Source organism: Rhea pennata, chromosome 11 (assembly GCF_028389875.1).
Source record: "Rhea pennata isolate bPtePen1 chromosome 11, bPtePen1.pri, whole genome shotgun sequence".
NCBI classification, from domain to species: Eukaryota; Metazoa; Chordata; class Aves; order Rheiformes; family Rheidae; genus Rhea; species Rhea pennata.
In genome coordinates this window covers 14,326,928-14,346,652 of record NC_084673.1, presented here as the reverse complement: position 1 = coordinate 14,346,652, position 19,725 = coordinate 14,326,928, and the positions used below count along the sequence as shown (strand labels likewise).

General features: G+C 44.3%; 1 protein-coding gene across 1 annotated transcript in view; it reads right to left on the bottom strand.

The window, feature by feature from the left end:
• The window catches only part of AFF2 (ALF transcription elongation factor 2), a 325,935-nt gene extending 319,561 nt beyond the window's left edge, over nucleotides 1–6,374 (bottom strand). The window contains exon 1 of the mRNA XM_062584442.1: nucleotides 6,278–6,374. Within this exon, the coding sequence (XP_062440426.1) occupies nucleotides 6,278–6,324 (47 nt within the window). The 5' untranslated portion in view covers nucleotides 6,325–6,374. The remainder of the gene's footprint in view (nucleotides 1–6,277) is intronic.
• Between the last annotated feature and the right edge of the window lie 13,351 nt (nucleotides 6,375–19,725).

The window sequence follows — 19,725 nt, the reverse complement described above, 5'->3', positions numbered from 1 at the left end:
CAGGAGTAACACATCCTCTGACCCCTAGGATCAAGAGCTGTTACAACAATTTAAACAATGATTTTGATTACGAAGTATCAATACAGAGTATTCAGTAATAGTGAAAGAATGAAACACTTATATTTTAAGTCACTATTGTGAGTTCCTGACTACATTACAAGTGGTTGGGAAGGTTACACTACCTTGGCATAATACTGGACTCGCTATCTGCTTTTTCAACGATTAGGAAAGAACTCGTAACTTTGCAAAACTTGAGTTGTGCCACACTGACAGCTTTCAGTGTTAATAGATGTTGAATGGTTTTTATAAAGTCTGTTTTGTTAACTGCAATTAAGAGAAAAGATTCAGGCTTTCCTCTCCATTTTTTTCTTTTTTTTTCCCCTTTTCAAAAGAAAGGTAGTAAATTTGAATTGGACAGATTTAAAATCAGACTCAACTGAGTTGTTCCCATGCTCAGCATTAGGTGTACACAAAGTGCATTGCTGATGCCAGTCATTAGAGAAGTGCTCCACTTTTCCTAAAGTATGCCTTTTGGCCATAACAGGGTCAAACCCAGCATCCTCTGCAGTCAGTTGGGAGCATTTCCACTGACATCACCAGCTACCGGCTCAGACCCAAGCTGGAGAAAGACATAGGTAGTTTAAGGTATTTATTGATTACACATATTTAATGAACATCCAGGAGCCTGATCCTTCAAGTTCTTTCCCCCAGGAAACTCCATTATCTTAAACTAAAGGCAGGAGGGAAACACACGCTAGGACTTATCTATTTAGGTGCTTCCTCCACATTATTCATAGGTTCAGACTGCAAAATGCTTCCTGCAGCTTTTCTGGATCTTTTATAAAAACTGAGCTTTAACATTTGCATTCGTTCTGGCTGCCCAGTCATTTATACAGTCATGTAAGACTGTCGATAGAGTTCAGGCAAATAGATGTGTACTACACAGTTTAAAATAACATCAGTTGCCATTACCAAATGTAATGAGAACTGGGTTTTGTCCACTGGTAAAATGCTTTGAGTATTTGGGGAGTGATCAAGAACCCAATGTAGTAAATACACACTTACATACACACCTAACTTGAAACATACGAGTAACACCACTGAGTTCAACAGGCTTGGGTGTTTAAAACTACATACCTGCCTACAGACACTGTTATATTAAGACCCTGTGCTTTTTCTCAGGATTAGAGACAATTTTGTCACATTTCACACGATGGGAGTTTTACTCTCGACTCAAACAGAAATAGCATTTGGGCTTCATAATACAGAGACCATCACAACACCCTTTCTGAAAGCCTGGAGAACTCCGCTGCACTCTCAAGAAGTCTGAAAAGACCAGCAACGTCCACCCATTTTTCAGAGACCATTTAGTATATTTAAATTAACACTTTACAGAATGTGGTTATTTGGTTAAATTCCAGGTTGAAGTGGTAGACCTGTCGGAGGCAAAAAAGGAATCATTCTGCTCGGCTGAAGGACCTGCATCCTGACACCATCCTTATTCAAGGACAAGTCCCCAAACAACGTCACCTGCATTTGTGCACAAAGTGCTGAAATGCTCCAAAGTCCTCCCTGGCTTCGGCACACCTGAACAATATCTGAAGTATCTACTCTTCATATCAATCTGTATATTTTAAAAGTCATTAAATTCTTGAATGAATCATCAGAAAAACAATTCAAATGCTGTTAAACTAATTGTAATTTTGCCTCATCAGATAAATGTGAGCTTAATGTTTGCAAATGACTAAATTCTTACAAGATTTACACTCCATGGAGTTCAACACAAGCCAGGGAAGAATTACTAAATCAGGATGTACTTAAAGTACAGGTTTTGGCCCAAGAATATTTTTGGTCCTTCTCAGCTGCTTGTTTTGACAGCATCTAATTCCCCTCACCCACCCACCAGCAGCCACACGATCCTTCCATTTACACTTCCAAAGCAAATTGAACATGAAACGCTTTCAAATAATTACTTGGGGATGTCTGTAATACAAATCCAAAAAATAACTGCAATTCAACTGTACTATTTCTAGGGAGAAATAAAGGAGAGGGAGAAAGAAAAAAAAATCCATTCAGACTTTGTCTTTCTCCTATTCAAATGCTCCCCCCACCCCCAGGAAAAATTATTAATAGTAATAATAATAAAAAATATGTAGCTCGCAAGAGTCTAGCTACTCCACTTCACACGTTCCCATCAGGAACGCAACACGGCTTCAGTGCCCAGAAGACTCCGCGCTCGGCACGCGGCGAAAGCGCGGGGCGCGAGCCCGACGGCGCGGGGGCCCCGCAGCCCAGCCCGGCCTGGGGGGCCGGGCCCCCCGGGCGGGGGCTCGCCGTGGGGCCCCGGGCGCGCTTTCGCCCGCGCGCAGGGGAGAAACCTGGCCCGCAGATGGCCTGTTCTCAGCTTCGTCAGCCACAAACAGACCTTTGAACTTTCTATTTATATAACAGTGTAGTGAGTTTAAGCCTCTTCCTGTATAACTGGCAGTTTGCTGGGTTTGCTGTAATTAGGCTACTTGTGATACATAATATAAAAAGTAAAAACAAGAGGCTCGTTCCCCTGCAGTGTGAAGTCTCCCCTATCACAACCACACAGCTCTGACGGCAGCGTTACCTGCTGATTTTACTTCCCTTTGCCAGGTTTTATTTTATATACCTCTATACATGTTTTCCTGCTACGTATTTTCTCCCCTTCCGCTTTTTTAAAGACTGGAGGACTTAAAAAAGATATTAATGCCAACAACAATAAATAAAACATAAACCGTGCATCTCTCCGCCGTTGCTTGCGCTGTGAGGAGCTGTATGTTCGGGGATGGTTGGGATTCGCTGGGTTGGGTTGGGTTGGGTTGGATTGGGTTGATTAATGGCCCCACCTTACTCAGGGAGCAGGTTCAAACCCAGCCGCACGGTCCCAGGACGCTTTGGGATTTCATTTACTTGGTTACCACAGACAAGCATAGAAAGCGATTTAAAAGACAAAATTTGATTTTTAACAGCAAGTGGTCCCCTCGGTGCACGCAGGCATTCCGGCTTTTCATTATATCCATCTCCCTCCTAGAAAGGTTCGTACTAAATGCAAGGCCAAGCGACTGGTTTTTATTCATGCAGACTTCAGCTTTAGCCCTTCAACCTAGGCCAGAGTTTAGATTCATTTAAAATGTTTTTGGTTTTTTGCAGATTTTCAAATATGGCAAAATACCCACAGAGGTATTTGTGGCCTTATTTTACACATTTCACTAACTCGAACCCAAGTGTTACCACATAAAAATTAAGAAATTCCCTCGGATACCCTCCCAACAACCTTCCTGATGAAGGTTCATTAAAACACCTCATTCCTTTGCTGTTGTGATCACTCCTCACAGAGGAAACTAAAGGGCTGGTTCTGCAGTTTGTATCAAGACAAAGCTCCCACTAATCATCCTGATGCAAGGCGAGAATTTAAGAATATATGTAGTGGCAGCGCACGCTGCAACTTTGACAGCTCTTGACAAAATATGTTTCAAGAAGACAACACAAAGTATTACCTCCTTTAGAGGGGAAAAAAATTAAACAGGATTTCTCCTCTCACCCCAAAACCTTTGGGGAGTTATTTCCTGATATAATGCTAATTCATAGCAAGTGTTACCCTTATACCTTCTTATCGGATAAAAATCTCAAGCTATAAATATATATTTTATATATTATATATATATATATATATATATATATCTCAGGCTAACTATGTTTCTGTTGTACTTTGTATGCAGATAATACATACAAACACCCACGTACATACTGTAGGCCTGAACTTGCCTTCTTTCCGATTGTAGCACAGATTAGCAGAAGTTTTAGGTTTACAAGGAATGCAGAAGAGGGTCTCTAATTACCTTATAAATGGTTATGAAACACATGTTTTACAAAGGCCAGCTTACAGTCAGAAGCACAATTTCAAACTACGAAGCACAAATTCCCATATCATGTTGTATACACTTGTTCGTAAGTATTATATAGTAAATATACCATATCGGATACATGGACATGACTTAAATTTTGATGGGTAAGCACGCATCCCTCTGGGTGTGCAGAGACTATGCATGCATACATAAATTACATATATAAACATGCATGCACCTATCTACCAATAGATGAGTCAAATTCATCTCTTCTAAGCAAAACCATTACTTCTCCTGGGAGAGACAAGCAGTAATGCAGAAATCTTTATACATGTAATAAAAATCTAAGTAATGTTTGTTTATATGTGTAGATTGCATACCTATATATCATGTACATATATGCACGAGCACACACCTATTGGATTATTCAAAACTAAATCCAATATGATCTGTGCAAGAAGTAATCCACCCATGTATGAATGCCTGTGTCATATAGCGAGTTTGTGTAGATAGCAAACACTTAGAAACAGTCACAAAGTAAAGCATGTTCTTGCCTCATGGACCCTAAAAACATTAAAAACAGTAAATTTCACCCTAAGAAACTGAGTGAGTGGAATTCACAGAACAAGTGGCAGTATATTAATATTTTATGGAAAAACAGAGGCACAAGAGTTCCCTTCTTTCTGATGCACACCTCTAAATTCGTATAAAATCAGAGTCAAATGAAAGTAAGTTATTAAGCAAAGATTAAAACTCAATACCTATAATGTGCTTAGTATTTGAACTACACCCACATATTCAGTTGTAACAGCTTCTATTAAATTAATGATGTTACCCACACTATAAATTAGGCAAATTGTATGCAAATATTATTTGAGTAGTAATACAGTGGTTATCAGTTGTTTGCAAAATAAATTAGTGTAGCAGAGTAAAGATAGTGTGGTAGAAGCACAATATTTAACTGAGCACTAATTTTATTGTGATTATTACTTTTAAATAACAACAGAATAGTTATTAAAAGATGTAATATGATGGTTTCTGCAGAGTTGATAAAATGTACACAGGATCCAAAACGCCTGCTTACAGATTAATATTGATACAGTCTAATTTATGGTTCCAAGGATTTACTCTAAATTGCTGTAAAATAAAACGTGACAGGTATTTGGTTCTGATTATCTTGGATTTGCAACCATAGCTGCTACACTGCATTTGGCAAAACGATAGTTATTAACTAAATATATGATCTTTTTCCTAGACACAGCTTTATATTTCCAACAAAGTAAACCCTTCTGCAAAACACGAGGTCCCTATCCACATGCATACACACATATATAATCTGTGTGACATTTAGAGATTAGGACTGCAAAATACAGTATTTTAATCTTTCTTTCTTGGCAAACTGTACTTTAGCCCCAAAGCATTCAATAAAGTAGTAACCAACATCTGAATTCTACCGTGCATAGTTTAAAAAATTATTACTATCTTTACTAAATTGAAAAGTAAAATAGGAACCAATAAAAACAGTCATAATGAATAATCATAACCTCATTAACCAGTCTCAAAGCAACTAAATATCTACCCAGATGCTAACTTGCTTAGCTACTTGTCACCCACCGAAAATTCCTTAACATTTACTTTGGTAACAAGTTTATAATATACTTAAGCCGATGCACGGACCTTTTCAAGGTCCGTGCTATCTGCAGACCGATACAGACCTAAAACCCCACTCTTGAAATAAGACAGACAGACAGAAAGGACCTGTTATAGTATCACGGGGGTACTGAGCTTCCCGCTTCCAAGACTAACTTCAATAACGCTTTATCCGGAATAGGAGACCCGCAAAAACAGCAACAGACCCCCGCCACACACCCCCCACCCCCGAACAGGGCTACGGCTGAACTGTGCAACACAGCGGAACTACGGCCGCGCTGCTCCCCGCGCGAGCAGCGTTGTCACTGACAGCCGCGAGCGCAGCGCGAGCCGAGCCGCGATCCCGCGGACAACGTCGCCTCTTGCAATCGCCCCCTTTTCGGGAGGGGGGTGCGCTGGGGGCGGCGGGGTTTGCCGGCACAGCGGCGGGTCTCGGCGCTTCCCCCGCCTCTCCTCGCCCTCCGGCCAACTTCCCCCCCACCCCGCCCCGCGGCCGGCGGGGCGCGAGGTGCTCCCCGGCGGGGCGGCGCGGAGCGGGGCGGCGCGGAGCGGAGCGGAGCGGGGCGGCTGCCCGCGGGCGCGCTCCGCGCCGGGCACCGGCCGCTTCGCCCCCTTAACAAAGGCTAAACAGCGGGGAGCGCGCAGGAGGAGAGGGACGGGGGAGACCGCTGCTAAAAGAGGGAGAGGGCTGGAGGGGGAAAGGGGGCCGGGGGCAAAGGGGAGTGAAAATGATAATAATAAAAAAAAGCACCTACCACTGCTGCTCTAAGTCCCAGTCCCTGAAAAAGTCGAATAGGTCCATAACGATGTGGTGGCGAGACTCAGAGAAGTGGTGCCCCCTCCCCGCCCCGCGCCGCGCCGAGCCGCGCCGAGGCGAGCCGAGCCGGCGCGGCTAGGGCTGCCCGGCCGGCATGGGCAGCGCCGCCCCGGGGAGCGGCGGCCGCCGCCGCGCCGCGCCGCGCCGAGCCGAGCCGCGCCGAGCCGGGCTCGCGGAGCGCCGCCGCCGCCGCCGCCCGCTCCGGCCGCCGCCAGCAGCGCGGGGCGGCGCGGGGCGGCGCGGCTGGCTGCGAGAGGCAGGCGCGGCGGCGGCGGCGGCCCCGGCGCACGCACACGCGCACACACACACACACGCGCGCACACTCGCGCGCGCACACACACACACACACACACACACTCACACTCGCACCGCGAGGGGAGGAGCCGGGGCGGCCCGAAGCCGCGGCATGGAGCCGCCGCGCCAGCACCGCCGGGATCTGGCGGAGCCTCACCGCCCCCCCCCCCCCCCCCGGGGGCACGGGAAGTTTTGCTAGGAAAGAAAGAAAGAAAAAAAAAAGAAAGAAAAAGAACAAAAAAAGAGCGAGAGAGAAGGCAGGGAGGAAGGGGAGCAATCGGGCTTCCCCACCGTGCACGCCAGGGAAGAACATGAGTGTCCTGGCTGCACTTGGAAGGGGAGACAAGTAGGGTGAAAGGAAAAAAAAAATAAAAAACAGGCGCCTGTGGTTTAATTGTTCGGGCAGACTCCTGCGAGTAAACAAACCTGGCTCGCACTTGGGTGAGAAGTGCCGGCGAGGTGCCTGGGACAGCGCCCTGGGCTGGGCGCAGGCCGGCGGGCAGGGGACGGGGCAGAGGAGGGCGCAGGCCCCAGCGCGAGGGTCGCCCCTGCGCACCGGCTTCGCCGGCTCCCCTCCTGCTGCCCCCGCGCTCAGCTTGCCACGGGACACGGGACGTGGTGCGCCAAGCCCAAGGCTGCCCTGTGGGCACCAGGCTGCCGGCACGCTGCCCAGAGCATCCTGCACACCCCACAGTTGCTGCAGGAGAGCCCCGAGCTCCCTCCCGCTGCCGAAGGGAGGCCGAGGGGCCGCACTGGTCCCTCCAGGCACTCCGTCCCCCAAATCAACTCACTCCTACCCAGGCCCATGCACTGCTGTACCCAGAGGCCTTCTAATCAGTAACCAGAACCCTATGACTTTCCACATCTGTTTTTCTCCAATCTATAAATTTCCAAGTACATATGCGCACACACAGAGCAAACAAGTACATAAAGGGGTATTTGCAAGGATAAGACCAAGGATACATTCATTTGGACTGCAATTTTCCATGGGGCCGCTCGCACACCTGACCTTACCTGTGCGCTGGGATGGGACGTGGGTGCTCCCTGTGGTGGGGTCCAAGCTCCTCAGAAGGGCGCCCACCCCCCGGCTCCCAGCTGGCCTGCTAACAGCGGGCGAGCAAACCCATAGCACTCCTGCTGCATGCGTGGTGCCAAACCATCACCCACCATCACCCGGACCGAGGCTGCTGGCCCACCGCCTCTTGTCCTCCAAAGTGGCTGGTCACCCCAGCGGTGCTGCCAGGTCTCAGGCCCAAGGATGGACTCCCAGAACGTCCCAGTGCTCTCCTGAAACGTTTTTAAAATATCTTTATGGGCTTCTTGAGAGCTATGAGACAAATCCAAAGCTACAAGGCACGTCAATGGCAGAGCAGCTAATGTAACCTGCAATTTTTGCCTCCCTAAGGAGCGTACAGTTGTTTTAAAAGCACTAGTGGGTTAAAATACTGCTGAGGAAAGACTCTGAAACTGTTATCATTGAAAGTCAGACTTGACAGAGACTTCTGAAGTCTTACTCGGTCTTTGCTGGAAGATTAGCATTTACATCAGCTCTGTCTTGCAGACCCCAAAAGGGAAGAGCTCAGTGAAAGCTAGACTGCTGATGATTTACCCTTCTACCCAGCAAAACCAATGCGCTGCTGTTCTCCCCCGTTGTGGGCAAGCAGGTGCACACAGCATTTCCTTTCTAACCACCTATCTGCTTGCTTTTTCTGCCCCCCCCCTCCACAAACGGGCTCTTATGAACTCCTCTTGGCCCCCAAGCTTACAGTATCATGACTCAGGCCTGCCTCACTTTTTTCTTTTTTCTTTTTTTTTCTTTCTTTTTTTTTTCCTCCCAGACCCAGCTAGATAGGCTGGGTTGCTTTTTCTAAACATTTTCTCTAAAAAACAGTAACAGTTATCTTTTTTTCTTTTTTTTTTTTAATAGTAATAAAAGTAAAAGCCCAGGCTGCCACCTCATCACTACATTCAGCAACTCACCTACTTTCAGAGTGTGGAGCTTGTTGAACCACCAGGCTGAACTGAACGGCCAGGGAGAGCACTGCGGAGGCTGGGATTTGCAAGGGTCAGCAGTGCTGCTCGCTGGCCGTTCAGGCAGAGGGCTCCAGCAACGTCCAGCCCCGGCTGCCTCCGCTCCCCAGCACAGACAGGATCTTTTGAACAGAACTATTATTACACACAAGAAGAGAAAACAAAACAAACAAAAAAAATACACTTCCCAAGTATTAGCAACTTCACTTTCTTAAACTCTTTGAATTCTTCAGAAACCAACAAAACCAGCACAAATCCCTCTCTGAAAAGGCTTTCAGAGCTGGTGTTGTTGGAGGTGAGGGTGGGAAACCTCACGGGAGCAAGCCATCCTGCCGTTCCCACTAAGGGCAGCACCGGAGACCCTCCGTTTCTGACACCCGAGCCCCAGCGCGCGGCGCCTCGGCCGCGCCGGACCGCGTGGGTGGGCGCCAGCGCCGGCGCTTGCTGCCCGGGCGCAGCGAGCCGAGGCTGCGCGGCCGCCGCGGCGCGTCCCGCGGGGCCGAGCGTGCCGGGGGGAGCCCGGCTGCCTGCGCCGCGCCGCTCTGCCGCCGGGGCTCAGCGGGTCGGGGGGAGCGGCGGGGAGGAAGGAGCGAGGCCGGCTGAGCGCCGAGCCTGCCCCAGCGCGCTCCCCCGCTGCAGCGCGCAGGCTGCAGGCAGCGCTGGGCAAGGAGCAAACGGCCAGCGCGGGCGCGACGGGGCTCCCTTGGCCGACCTTGCTGCTGGTCCCCTTTCGGCGTCTAGCAACAGGCTCTGCAAACCGCAGGCTCAGAGACGAGTGCTGTAGGTGCTGCAAGCATGAAACCATCCCGGCGCCGGCTTTAAATAGCTACGGATTCGCTTACTAGACCTACCAGGAATAGAAAGATAAAATATCCTCAGCACAACTGCTTTAACATTTACAACTGGATATACAGCTGCACTTCCCAACACCTGCAGTAGAGCGGGACAGGGATGAGGAGATAAGGGAGGCTTCCTGGCCCCACTCACACAGCCCTGCAGCCGCCTGCAGAAGGCAATGCTGGTTCAGCCGGCGCCAGGCTCCCTTTTTGCCGTCTAGGCTGCAAGTGCGAGCTCACCCTCTGCTCCAGGCCAGCCCCTGCTCCCCTGCCCTCCTACTCCTGCTGCTTCTGCCCTGCAAACCCCGAGCTGCCCTTGGGGCCGGATGCAAGGAAAATAGGCTTCCTCAGCAGTTCCCCCGGTCAGGGCTTTCAGAGGAGCAGGTCTGGCAGAGCACCCCTCGAGGGGGACCCATGCCCGCCCCCCCGGGCAGCTGCGGGCCCAGAGCCACGGCAGGAGCGTGCGCCGTGCGGGGAGAGCACCGTGCCGAAACCAGCAGGTTTCCCAACCAGCAGCGTCCGAGCCCGTTTGCTCGTCTCTCCGACGTGCTGCAGGAGCCACGGAGCCTCATCGGCCCGAGGCACGGTACGGCCATGCCGCACGCGCGTCCGGGAGAGGCAGGCGGGGAAGCAGCGAGGAAGACGTGGAGAAAGCGCGAGCGCGCGCACCTCGGTCTGCGTCCCCCGCGGAGGCAAGGCGCGTGGTCGGGCCGCAGCCGCTACGGGCGCCGCGTGTCCCCGCTCTTAGGGATGGTGCAGCGGGTCCCCGGCCGCGGCGGCCGGTGGGAGAGGGGGCTCCGGCCAACAGCCCGAGACCACAGAGCCGAGCAGCAACCGTGCTGCAGCGCTTGCGATGTGGCATGGAAACCCTTTCTATTAAAAATATTCAATATTTGATTCCCCTCACCTGAAAAATCCTATTTTTCATGAAACAACAAAAATGAAGTCACAAATTTCTATCCAGAAATGTTAATGGAAAATTTGTGACCAGCTATGCTCTTGAATACAGATTGGAGATATTTGGATTTCTGAGGAAAGGAAGGTCAAGTCATTTTCACAGTGTGAAAAATGAAGCTAACAGAGTTCATATTTCTATGTGAAGCAATGATTGATTTTTCTTTCTGTATCTCATTCATATAGCACTAAACATGTATACAGAAAAAACTTACAATGCCTTAAATGAAGGACACAAATTACATAATAAATTGAAAATTAATTTAACATTAGCATATATCTGAAGCTATCACAAGAATGTTTAGGCCTACTCTGTAAGAATATACCATCGACACAGCTGCATAAATCCTATGTATCCTAAAGCTGCTAAACAGGAAACACCATCACCACTGAGATGTGCGTATATGAAGAAAGAACCCAACAAGCACCACCTCTGTGGCTAAATTTTCCATTTGGAAGTATGAGTTTTAGTTACTGGAAGTTTCCAGTGTGTATGTATAGGTAATCTTCATTTTTCTGCTATTTCAATTGTAATTATCATCTCTGTGCCGTCTGATTTATTTAACTGAGCATAGCTGTTCTTCTGTTCTAGTTTCTCCTGCTTTATGAAACAAGAAATATTTAATAGAATAATCATTTCTGAAAATATATTGACAAATGTTCTCACTGTGAGAAGGGGAAACATTTTCACGTCCTTCTGAACATTTGTTCATACAGTAAGTTTTCCTAGACTTATTTAGGAAACACTGTGTTTGTATTTTTATGACACAGTTTGCAATGGTAAGCTCTTAAATTTTGTGCAGATCCCGTAAGAAGTGTCCACAGTTAACTGTAAGACACAGGGAGTTTGGTCACACTGTCCAGCTTTGCTAGTATGAGATGGGCAGTGTGATAAGTTAATATTAGGACTGTGGAGCTGGTCCTAGCTCACTGGTCTCTGCCATCTGCACCGAATGACATTTACAGCTATTGTGGGATGTTGTTGTAAGGCCCCTCGATAGCCAGGTGAGGGCTGGACATAGGGGATTTCCATTCCCTCCTTTGGTGCCTTTCTCCGTACGTTGAACCCCTGTCAGCAAAAGCCACAAGAATACCGTCAGGGAGGTGAGAAAGCCCTTCCTAACGCACGTTGCAGACTAATGCTTTCGACCGAGATGCGCGCAGGTAACCCAGCAATCGCGCTGGAAGTACTGCCGCGCTTAGGCTGTGACACTCTGGCCCCACCTGATTGAGGCACAGCTTCACCGTGGTGTTTTTCTACAGCCAGAAGAAATAAAGAGAAGGGAGGAAAGGCAATTATAACGACATTCCTATTTATTGTTGTTGCTCTTAGCCACGCTAAGTGGCTGTTGTCCTGTTAGGATATTCTAAACTTTCAAAAATAGGCAAGACAGACACAGCATGTGCAAAAGTTATGAGAAAGTTGCTTTTCAGAAACAAGTTAACAAAAAGATCTGTTGGAAAACAGATGCAAATCACTTTTACAAGTCATGAGGGACGGTTGCAGAACGAGGAGCTTAGAAAGCATCTTGATTGGCATTACAAAGGCTCTATGAAAGAAAAAAACAATTTTGTTCTCAAATAGATATTTCATTAGGCTAAAACTCGACTCATCATAATCTGTTCCTTCGGCCTCCTCCTCTTTTCTTTAAATCTATTACTGATACTTCGTTTTGGAGTTTTTAAAGCAGCTGGCCATCTTCTTACATGTTTTAAGGAACAAAATTTTATTTCGAGCCCACCATCCGACTGTAAACGATGGCCCAAAGCGAGCAACGAAGCAGTAGCCCATCTGTCGTAATCCATTCCTTTAACCAAACCAATCACTTACAGCCTTACCGCGGCTCTTGCTGTCTCCAGCCTGGCACGCAGACGCGATCCCCGTAGTAGGTTTTTAACCGCTTGCGTGACCATATGTTCCTTACAAGTAGAACCAAAGCTAACACGCAGCATAAAACCAAACTACTGCACCAATTTTGAAACAAATACATCCAGAAAATTGAAACGCAAAAGCATGGTAAAAAGGCTTTTCACATCAAGTTTCCTTCTTTCTGCCATGTTGCTTTCAAAAGACAGAAGCACTTTACAGCAGCAATATCTGTATATAAAGTTGCTAAAATGTTGTCTTGTCTTCAGTGATTTTTATGATGATATTCTCTAATGCATTTTTCAGAAACTTAAGACTAGGCAAAGCTTCCTACGAAGGAATGGAAAAGACTAATATATGGCAGACAGGAGGGTGATGGGGAAGAAAGTGAACAAGAGATCAACTTTCGTGTCTGATATTCCATCTCCATGTTACTTCTATTTCTCTGATAAGATTGCTCTATTAGACTCATACTTTGGAGCCTCAACTGTCTGGTCTTCCTGTGTCAGAAAAATAGCCTTTCCTGTCTTCCACTAATATTAGAACATGACAAACTGTATTTCTAACAAATTTATTGTTTGAGAGCAGAATCTGTAGCTGTTCAGGTTTAACTATAAGGAAACAACATCCAAGCAACATCTATTTGTCTGGATGCTCAATACCAAACATCTGATGATACGAGGCATTAAAAAGGGCAAATAGCATCCACATATATGAAATAGTCCACGTATACAGTGAAGAGGTCAGACAAAATTTAAATATATTTAAGGAGAGACTCCTCCAAAAGGAAGATGATAAATACTAACAAAACACTCCTTTTTTTCTTTTTAAAGTAAAAAAAAAAAAAAAAAAAATTAACATAGTACTTCAACTAAATTTTGCAGGATCACTGTTTTTATAAACATGTACCCGGTTGAAGATACCTGAATTTTTTGTTCATAAATTTGATCAGTTTTGCAGGGCTTAGGCAGCATTTTACTGTTGTCTGGGGAGGCTGAACAAATTGACTCATGAGTCTTCCTTGCTGTGCTGTGAGAAAACCAGCAGCGTCTGCTTTTCATGGACAGACACAGCCAGCCAGCCACATACTTCGGACGCTAATGGATAGATCCCATAAACTGGTTGCATTCTGGCTTGCTATGCTGTACGAATGTTACGAAATATTGTACATGCTAGCAATACCAGCCCACATTTCCAGCCTTCAGCAAACATACTGCATTCGACAGCAGGTAGCGGGTTTGGGTGGTTCCCCACCACCACCTCAGCTTTTTCCAAGAGGTAAAAGATGATTTTGACATGAGGATAAAGGTATTCAGACCCAGCTATGAGACGACGATGGAGAAGTCTCAGTGCTCAAACTCCGCCTAAGCTGTGGAAGACCTAACGAAACAGATACTCCGCACAGAGATAGCGTCAGGATCAGAGCGTCTGAGATGGGCCATCAGATGCCTTTGGGAGCCTGTAGAAGCGTTCTGCTGCAAACAGCACAAGACCATTGCAGTAATTTCTTCTCATTCAAGTGATGAATGTGTAGCATATTTATTTCATAAAGTGAGAACCTGTATCCCAAACAAATGGCTCGAATGAGTATTATTCAGCCTTTTTCTTGGCAACCAGCTTAAACAACCATGTCTTGCTTTTCTGGGAAACCTGCCAGGTGAGCTTTGAAAGGATTGATGCGCTGATGGCAAAGTCTAGGGGGTTCACTCCATGCACTGACTCGAGGTCTGGTAAAAGAATCAAGAGGAGGCGGCAGAGGCCTTCATCCTACAAGAGCAAGAGCAGAATGGAACTGCTGGGGGGACACCGCGGGGGCTATTAAGCTCCCTGGGGCACAGGCTGTCTTTTACCATGTGCTTATACCGTGCTAGCACCGAGGCACCCTGCAGTAAAATCTTTAAAAGTGGTTAAATGACTTATGTGCCTAAAATCTATTTCCAGAAGTTAGTGCTAAAATTTCCATTTACTTCCAGCGTTGGGTCTACGGTGCAATTGCACTCCCACTTTTTTACCCTCATTCCTGGTTAAAAAAAAAAAAAAAAAAAAAAAACACATACAAAAAACCCCACTCTTGCCCTGTCACTTATTGGCTTCATTTGTAGTCATTCTGCTGTTTACAGTGACTGTGCCACAAGTCATTGCCACAGCTAGAAAAGGTACATGGCCCCAAGTGATGTCATGCTGTTTTCTGATGTCATCACTTTTATTGAAAATGAGATTTTGAGGCAAAGAAAATAGCAAACCACTCAACAGAATTCTTAAATCAGAATTAATCCATGCTACCTAATGAAGAGCTGCCAAGTACAAAATTTGCTACTGTGACTTCCAAATTGAACAGCTTTAAATGACCTAATTTATGAAAATGCATTTTAGAACGCCTTTCTATCAGTCCTAAAAACTAGTCCTATAAGAGTCAGTAATCATCATCCCTGTGATGATATTAATGTGAATTTTCTTATAACATACTACAGATTACTAGCTGTGTCATCCCTGAGGAAAACACTGATATTGATAAAGGGAGAATTTCACTTCCTGAGCGAAAAAGCTGCGTTTGGCAAGGAGTTTAAAAGCAGCCTCGTATTTATGCAAATATAACGAAAAGATTAGAGCTGATGTCTTTGACATTATTCTTCCATTAAAATGGCAGAAACATAAGAAATATATCTGGACTACAGTAAAATAATCAACCATTGAAAGGAAATCACACAGGCAGCTACACGGAGGGGACACCTGAAAAGCTTTATGTTAGAAATAAAAACATACCTGAAAATTAAGGATGACTAATACCAAACAGTGCTTGTTACAGGTATCAGTGCAAACCCGTATAGGGAGCTACTCAGCACAAGAGTTGACTTAACTGATCACAGACCCTTCTGTTACTTGTTCACTCTATTTTATCTCATCTTAAAGGCTCAAAAATAACAATTGAGGCCAATGATATATCTCTTCAACAGAATAGAAATACTGCATACTCATAAATGCTACCACGTATTTTTAGAAGAAAAAGAATTACAATATTGCACCACTGAACCCAATTATAGATGCAAGTCACCGTATCTATGGTCATGCTTGTAAATTAGTTATAGGCACTCACTAGACATCATGAAAAAGGAGGTCAGTCAACAGCAGAACAGCCAACTACAGCCTAAGGATATTGGAAGTATAGAACAATATCTATCACCCCAATTGCAACCTTAAAACTGAATGGCAGATCAGTCAGAAAAAGAAAAAAAAGCCAACCACAGATCAATGTAATCAAGTGACTGATTACTTGACTGAGAAAAAATTAGTATCCTATGCATAGTGAGATTTCCTTTTGGATTACAATGAAAAATACTTGCTGATCTTTCAAAGATCTGCACACGTTTACTGATGGTTCATTCAACAGTACTTAGAAGAGATGAAGATTTTCTTAAGTAGGTACTTGAAATCTCACTGGCATTTTTAGAGGAAAATCAGAACAGTTCCTTTAGTCCTGGTGTGTGCATTTAAGAAAATAATTTTAAGCATAAACACCTTAAAATCAGGGCAGAAGCCGGTGGGAAGACTGTCAATAAAAGAAATGTGATACAGTAAACAAAGGCAAATGGATAAGGCAAACTGGAGCATACCTAGGTCAGGACAGCTGCTGTTTTCCGCACATTATGTTAAAAAATCGTTAGTTTAGATAATTTTAATAGAAATAATTTACATCTCATGTATTTTAAAGTATCACATTTATGAGATAGCCATGAACTATTAAATACTACTGTCATTATGCAACATGACTGAGGAATTTAAGTGGCCTGCTCAGCCTTTAATTTCTGAAATCTGATTTTTTCATACACATTTCATGACAATTGAGTTCAGCTTTCCTAGGTCAAAATATACAACTATTTTAAGGTATTTTAGAGTTAGTTATGGTAAACTGTACTTAGAGCAGTCACAGTATTAAATGATAGATACCTATTAGAAGGAACAAGTTTGAGTCATTGAATCCTTTATACAATATTTTTGTAAAAATTTAAACATAGTTTTGAGAAGTAGAAAATGTACCCATCCAGTGATATCTGTCATTACTCATTTTTCATATACTGAATATGATTATTCATTACTCAAAAATGACATAGCTAAATGATAAGTCTTGTTAAAATATTGATCATAATGTGTCGGGGCATATAATTTATCTGAATCAAGTGAAATATGTTTTCCTCAGCGACATGATGAAAGCTTGTCTCATTACAGCATTATTTCTACTGAAGTTTCCACCATTAGTTAGTTTAATGACTCTGTGAACATTTTAATTGAGAAGATCCCTGGGTAAGTTGCTCATCTCACTCAAGACACATGGATGGGTTTAGATTCAGGAATGAGGGAAATGCGCAGTTGGCTGTGCTCAGACTCAAAGAGCAGGCAGAAGGCAAAGAATCAGATGCAGCAGAATATCCTGATCAGAAGAGCCATAAAGAATTGTACGAGTGAGGGCGAGATGTTACAAGTTAGGAAATATATAAGGACATAACTTGCTGGTGAGGCTACCTGAGCTGACAAGGTGGTTTCCAAAGACCAGGTTGGTAAAACTGTTCTCACCCCCCAAAAAATCTACCGAGGCCAATGGAAAGCTACGCTGACTTTTGAGAATCAAGCGTGATAAGAATAGGTAACACAAGTTAAAAGGCAGTTTGGCATCAGCCTTTACCTGCAATGCAATGATTCTCACACATTCAAAGAGAAAATTACATTAAAACTTTTTTTAAACATCAAGTACAAGCAGCTGGTCAGCAGACAGAGATCAGCAGATCTCTACTCACTCCTCGCCTGAGGATGCGAGCTATGTCTTTATCAGCTCTGCCATGAGGTCTTGCAAAAGAGCCAGCAGTGTGACACCAAAGCACTCATATCCGTAAATATTTTGTGGCTACGGTTTTCCTTGCTACTGACAACTCAAGGAAGGCTTTGCTGTAGGAGGCAACACTCCCTCTGTGTCAATAGCATAGAAGTAGGTGCCTAAGAAATTCATTTCCATCTGTATGCACATGTCACTGAAAACAGAGTCCAAGGAAAAATGGACTCAAATAACTAAGCTTCCTTTTTGTAAATACCTTCTTATTTAATCAGGACAATATATTTGAGATGGAGATTGATATTGTTACTTCTGCTTCTCAGCTACTTAAACAGAAGCCAGGAGGAGATTGAGTGATTTGCCCAGTCATCTAGATCTACACATTTTAATCAGGCCGTTAGAGCATAAGACAAAAGTCTTATCTCTGTCTCCTCTCAGTTGCTGCTGCTATTACAAAAACCCACAGGTTTGAACACACACAAGTTCCTTCAGAGTATGCAACACACGAAAATTAGGGCTCTTTGAGTGTCATTTATTTTCTCCAATTGGAAGTTCTTTGACTTGGAACCATAACTTTTATCATTATATGCTGTGTCTAGTACAAATATCCTTGATCCTGGTCATCTTCTCTGAAAGCTAAAATTATTGAACATGAGTACAGGTGTGTTTTGTAGCAACTCATCTAGGGCATAGATTGCTGATTGAAAGCACATGAGTTACTGAGGTATAACTAGTTATATTCCAAAAAGATGTCAAAAACACTCCACCACCACCACGAGGCTGGTTTTGACACTGAGGGTGTCAAATGTTAAACATCTTGCACATAACACTGTGATAAATGTGCTGAACTTACAACCCCAGGGCCAAATCTACCTTTGCTTTTGGCAAATGGGTACCTAGAGAAATGCTACAGGACTAACTGGGCCAGCAAGATTTAGCCACATGGAAGCATTGCTACCACAATACAGCCTTCATTTATGAATAGAAATAAGAGAAATTGATAGAAATTTTAAAATATTATTTCTATTAGGAAGAAATGAAAGGTGATCAGTATCTGAATATCTTTCAGAATACCATTTTATTAGACATCCAAACTCATAAAGCTTAAGACTACAAAAGAAAAAATATTAAAATCTGGTAGGATTCATTCTGAGGAATATCACATTTTACATGAAGAAAATGAAGCCTTTGACATAAACACTCCATGAGCAAGAGGATTTACGTTACTTTCACTTAGTTCCTGATTATTGGAAATAAAAATACATAACCCAGCATTCATTTCTTTCTTGTCCTGAAGCACCTTTATTGAACCTTTCTATGGAATCATACACATGCAAGACCAAAACAGAGAGATGGAAGAGCATGCTTCATTATGGTGAGTACAGCTCACATCCTCCTTCACAACACAATTTATTAGTACCTAATAGAATTGTAATGTTTCTCATTCTACATTTTTACAGTTGCATCAAAATATTAAAGTGTGAATTGCAATTAAACTCACACAGTGCTTTTAGCATAATTTCCCTTGTATTAATACTCAGCAAATCAAGTTACTGGTGTAATAATACTCCTGATATTGGTTGTCATAAAGGGATAAAACCTCTAAATAGTAATAAAGTATATTTTACTGGAGAGAGAGCAGCTGTATAAAAAAAATATTATGCTATTGGAGTTGTTAATTCCTGTGAAAGGGGGTGAGGAGAAAAAGGCTTCTGACTCCTTTAAATTATAGTTTGCAGGTTAGTACACTAGCTCACTTAATCTCTCTAAACAAGTAATTTACTAGCTTTCTGAAAGCACCCATGTTGAAGGAAATGCTAGTGCACTCCAGGGATGATTCCAAGATTGATGGCTTGGCTCTAGTCACTGATAACTGTATGTATTCGGCTAAGCTCAACTTTACATGCATTTAAAATCTTTAAAGATTTTAGAGGAAAAAGCGGAGGGGTGATATTTCAAATAACCTCAATTTATGATTGTGTGGTCTGTTTGAAGACTTTTGAAGCACAGGGGAATTTTAATAAGCAGAAAGGCTAAACTAACATTTACAAATGGCAATGGGTACTTTAACTAAGGATAGAGGAAACAGGTGTGATATCCATTCTTATCCATTAGGAGTTACATTCGGTAATTTTCAGCTAGTTGTTAGAGTTGCAGTTGGCTCTGAGTTTTGTGGTCCATAGTTCAGAAAGGAGCTCTGCAAGAACACGCTCCTGGAGGAAACTAAGAGGTTTAGCATTTTGCTTAAGGGAAAACATATAAACCAAAAATAAGCTGAATTAAATGCCCCGCAAAAGGACACAGCTTTAGTAGGAACGCCTGAGCTGGACAGTTCTATAGAAGTGTCTAGAAGTGGAACGTAAACGGTGAGGTTTATACTGTTGCCACTAGATTTAAGAACACACTAGGTAAATCAAACCCTCCCACGCTACAGAGTGCTGGCCCATAGAGCAGCCAGAACCGTGGCTGCAGCATGCATCAACCTGTCTGAGCCAGGTTTAATCTGGTTACTCCAGTGCTAGCAGCAGCGAAGACTTGGCTGTGCAGGCTGCAACCAAAACCCTGGTAAGCTTGCGCAGTCT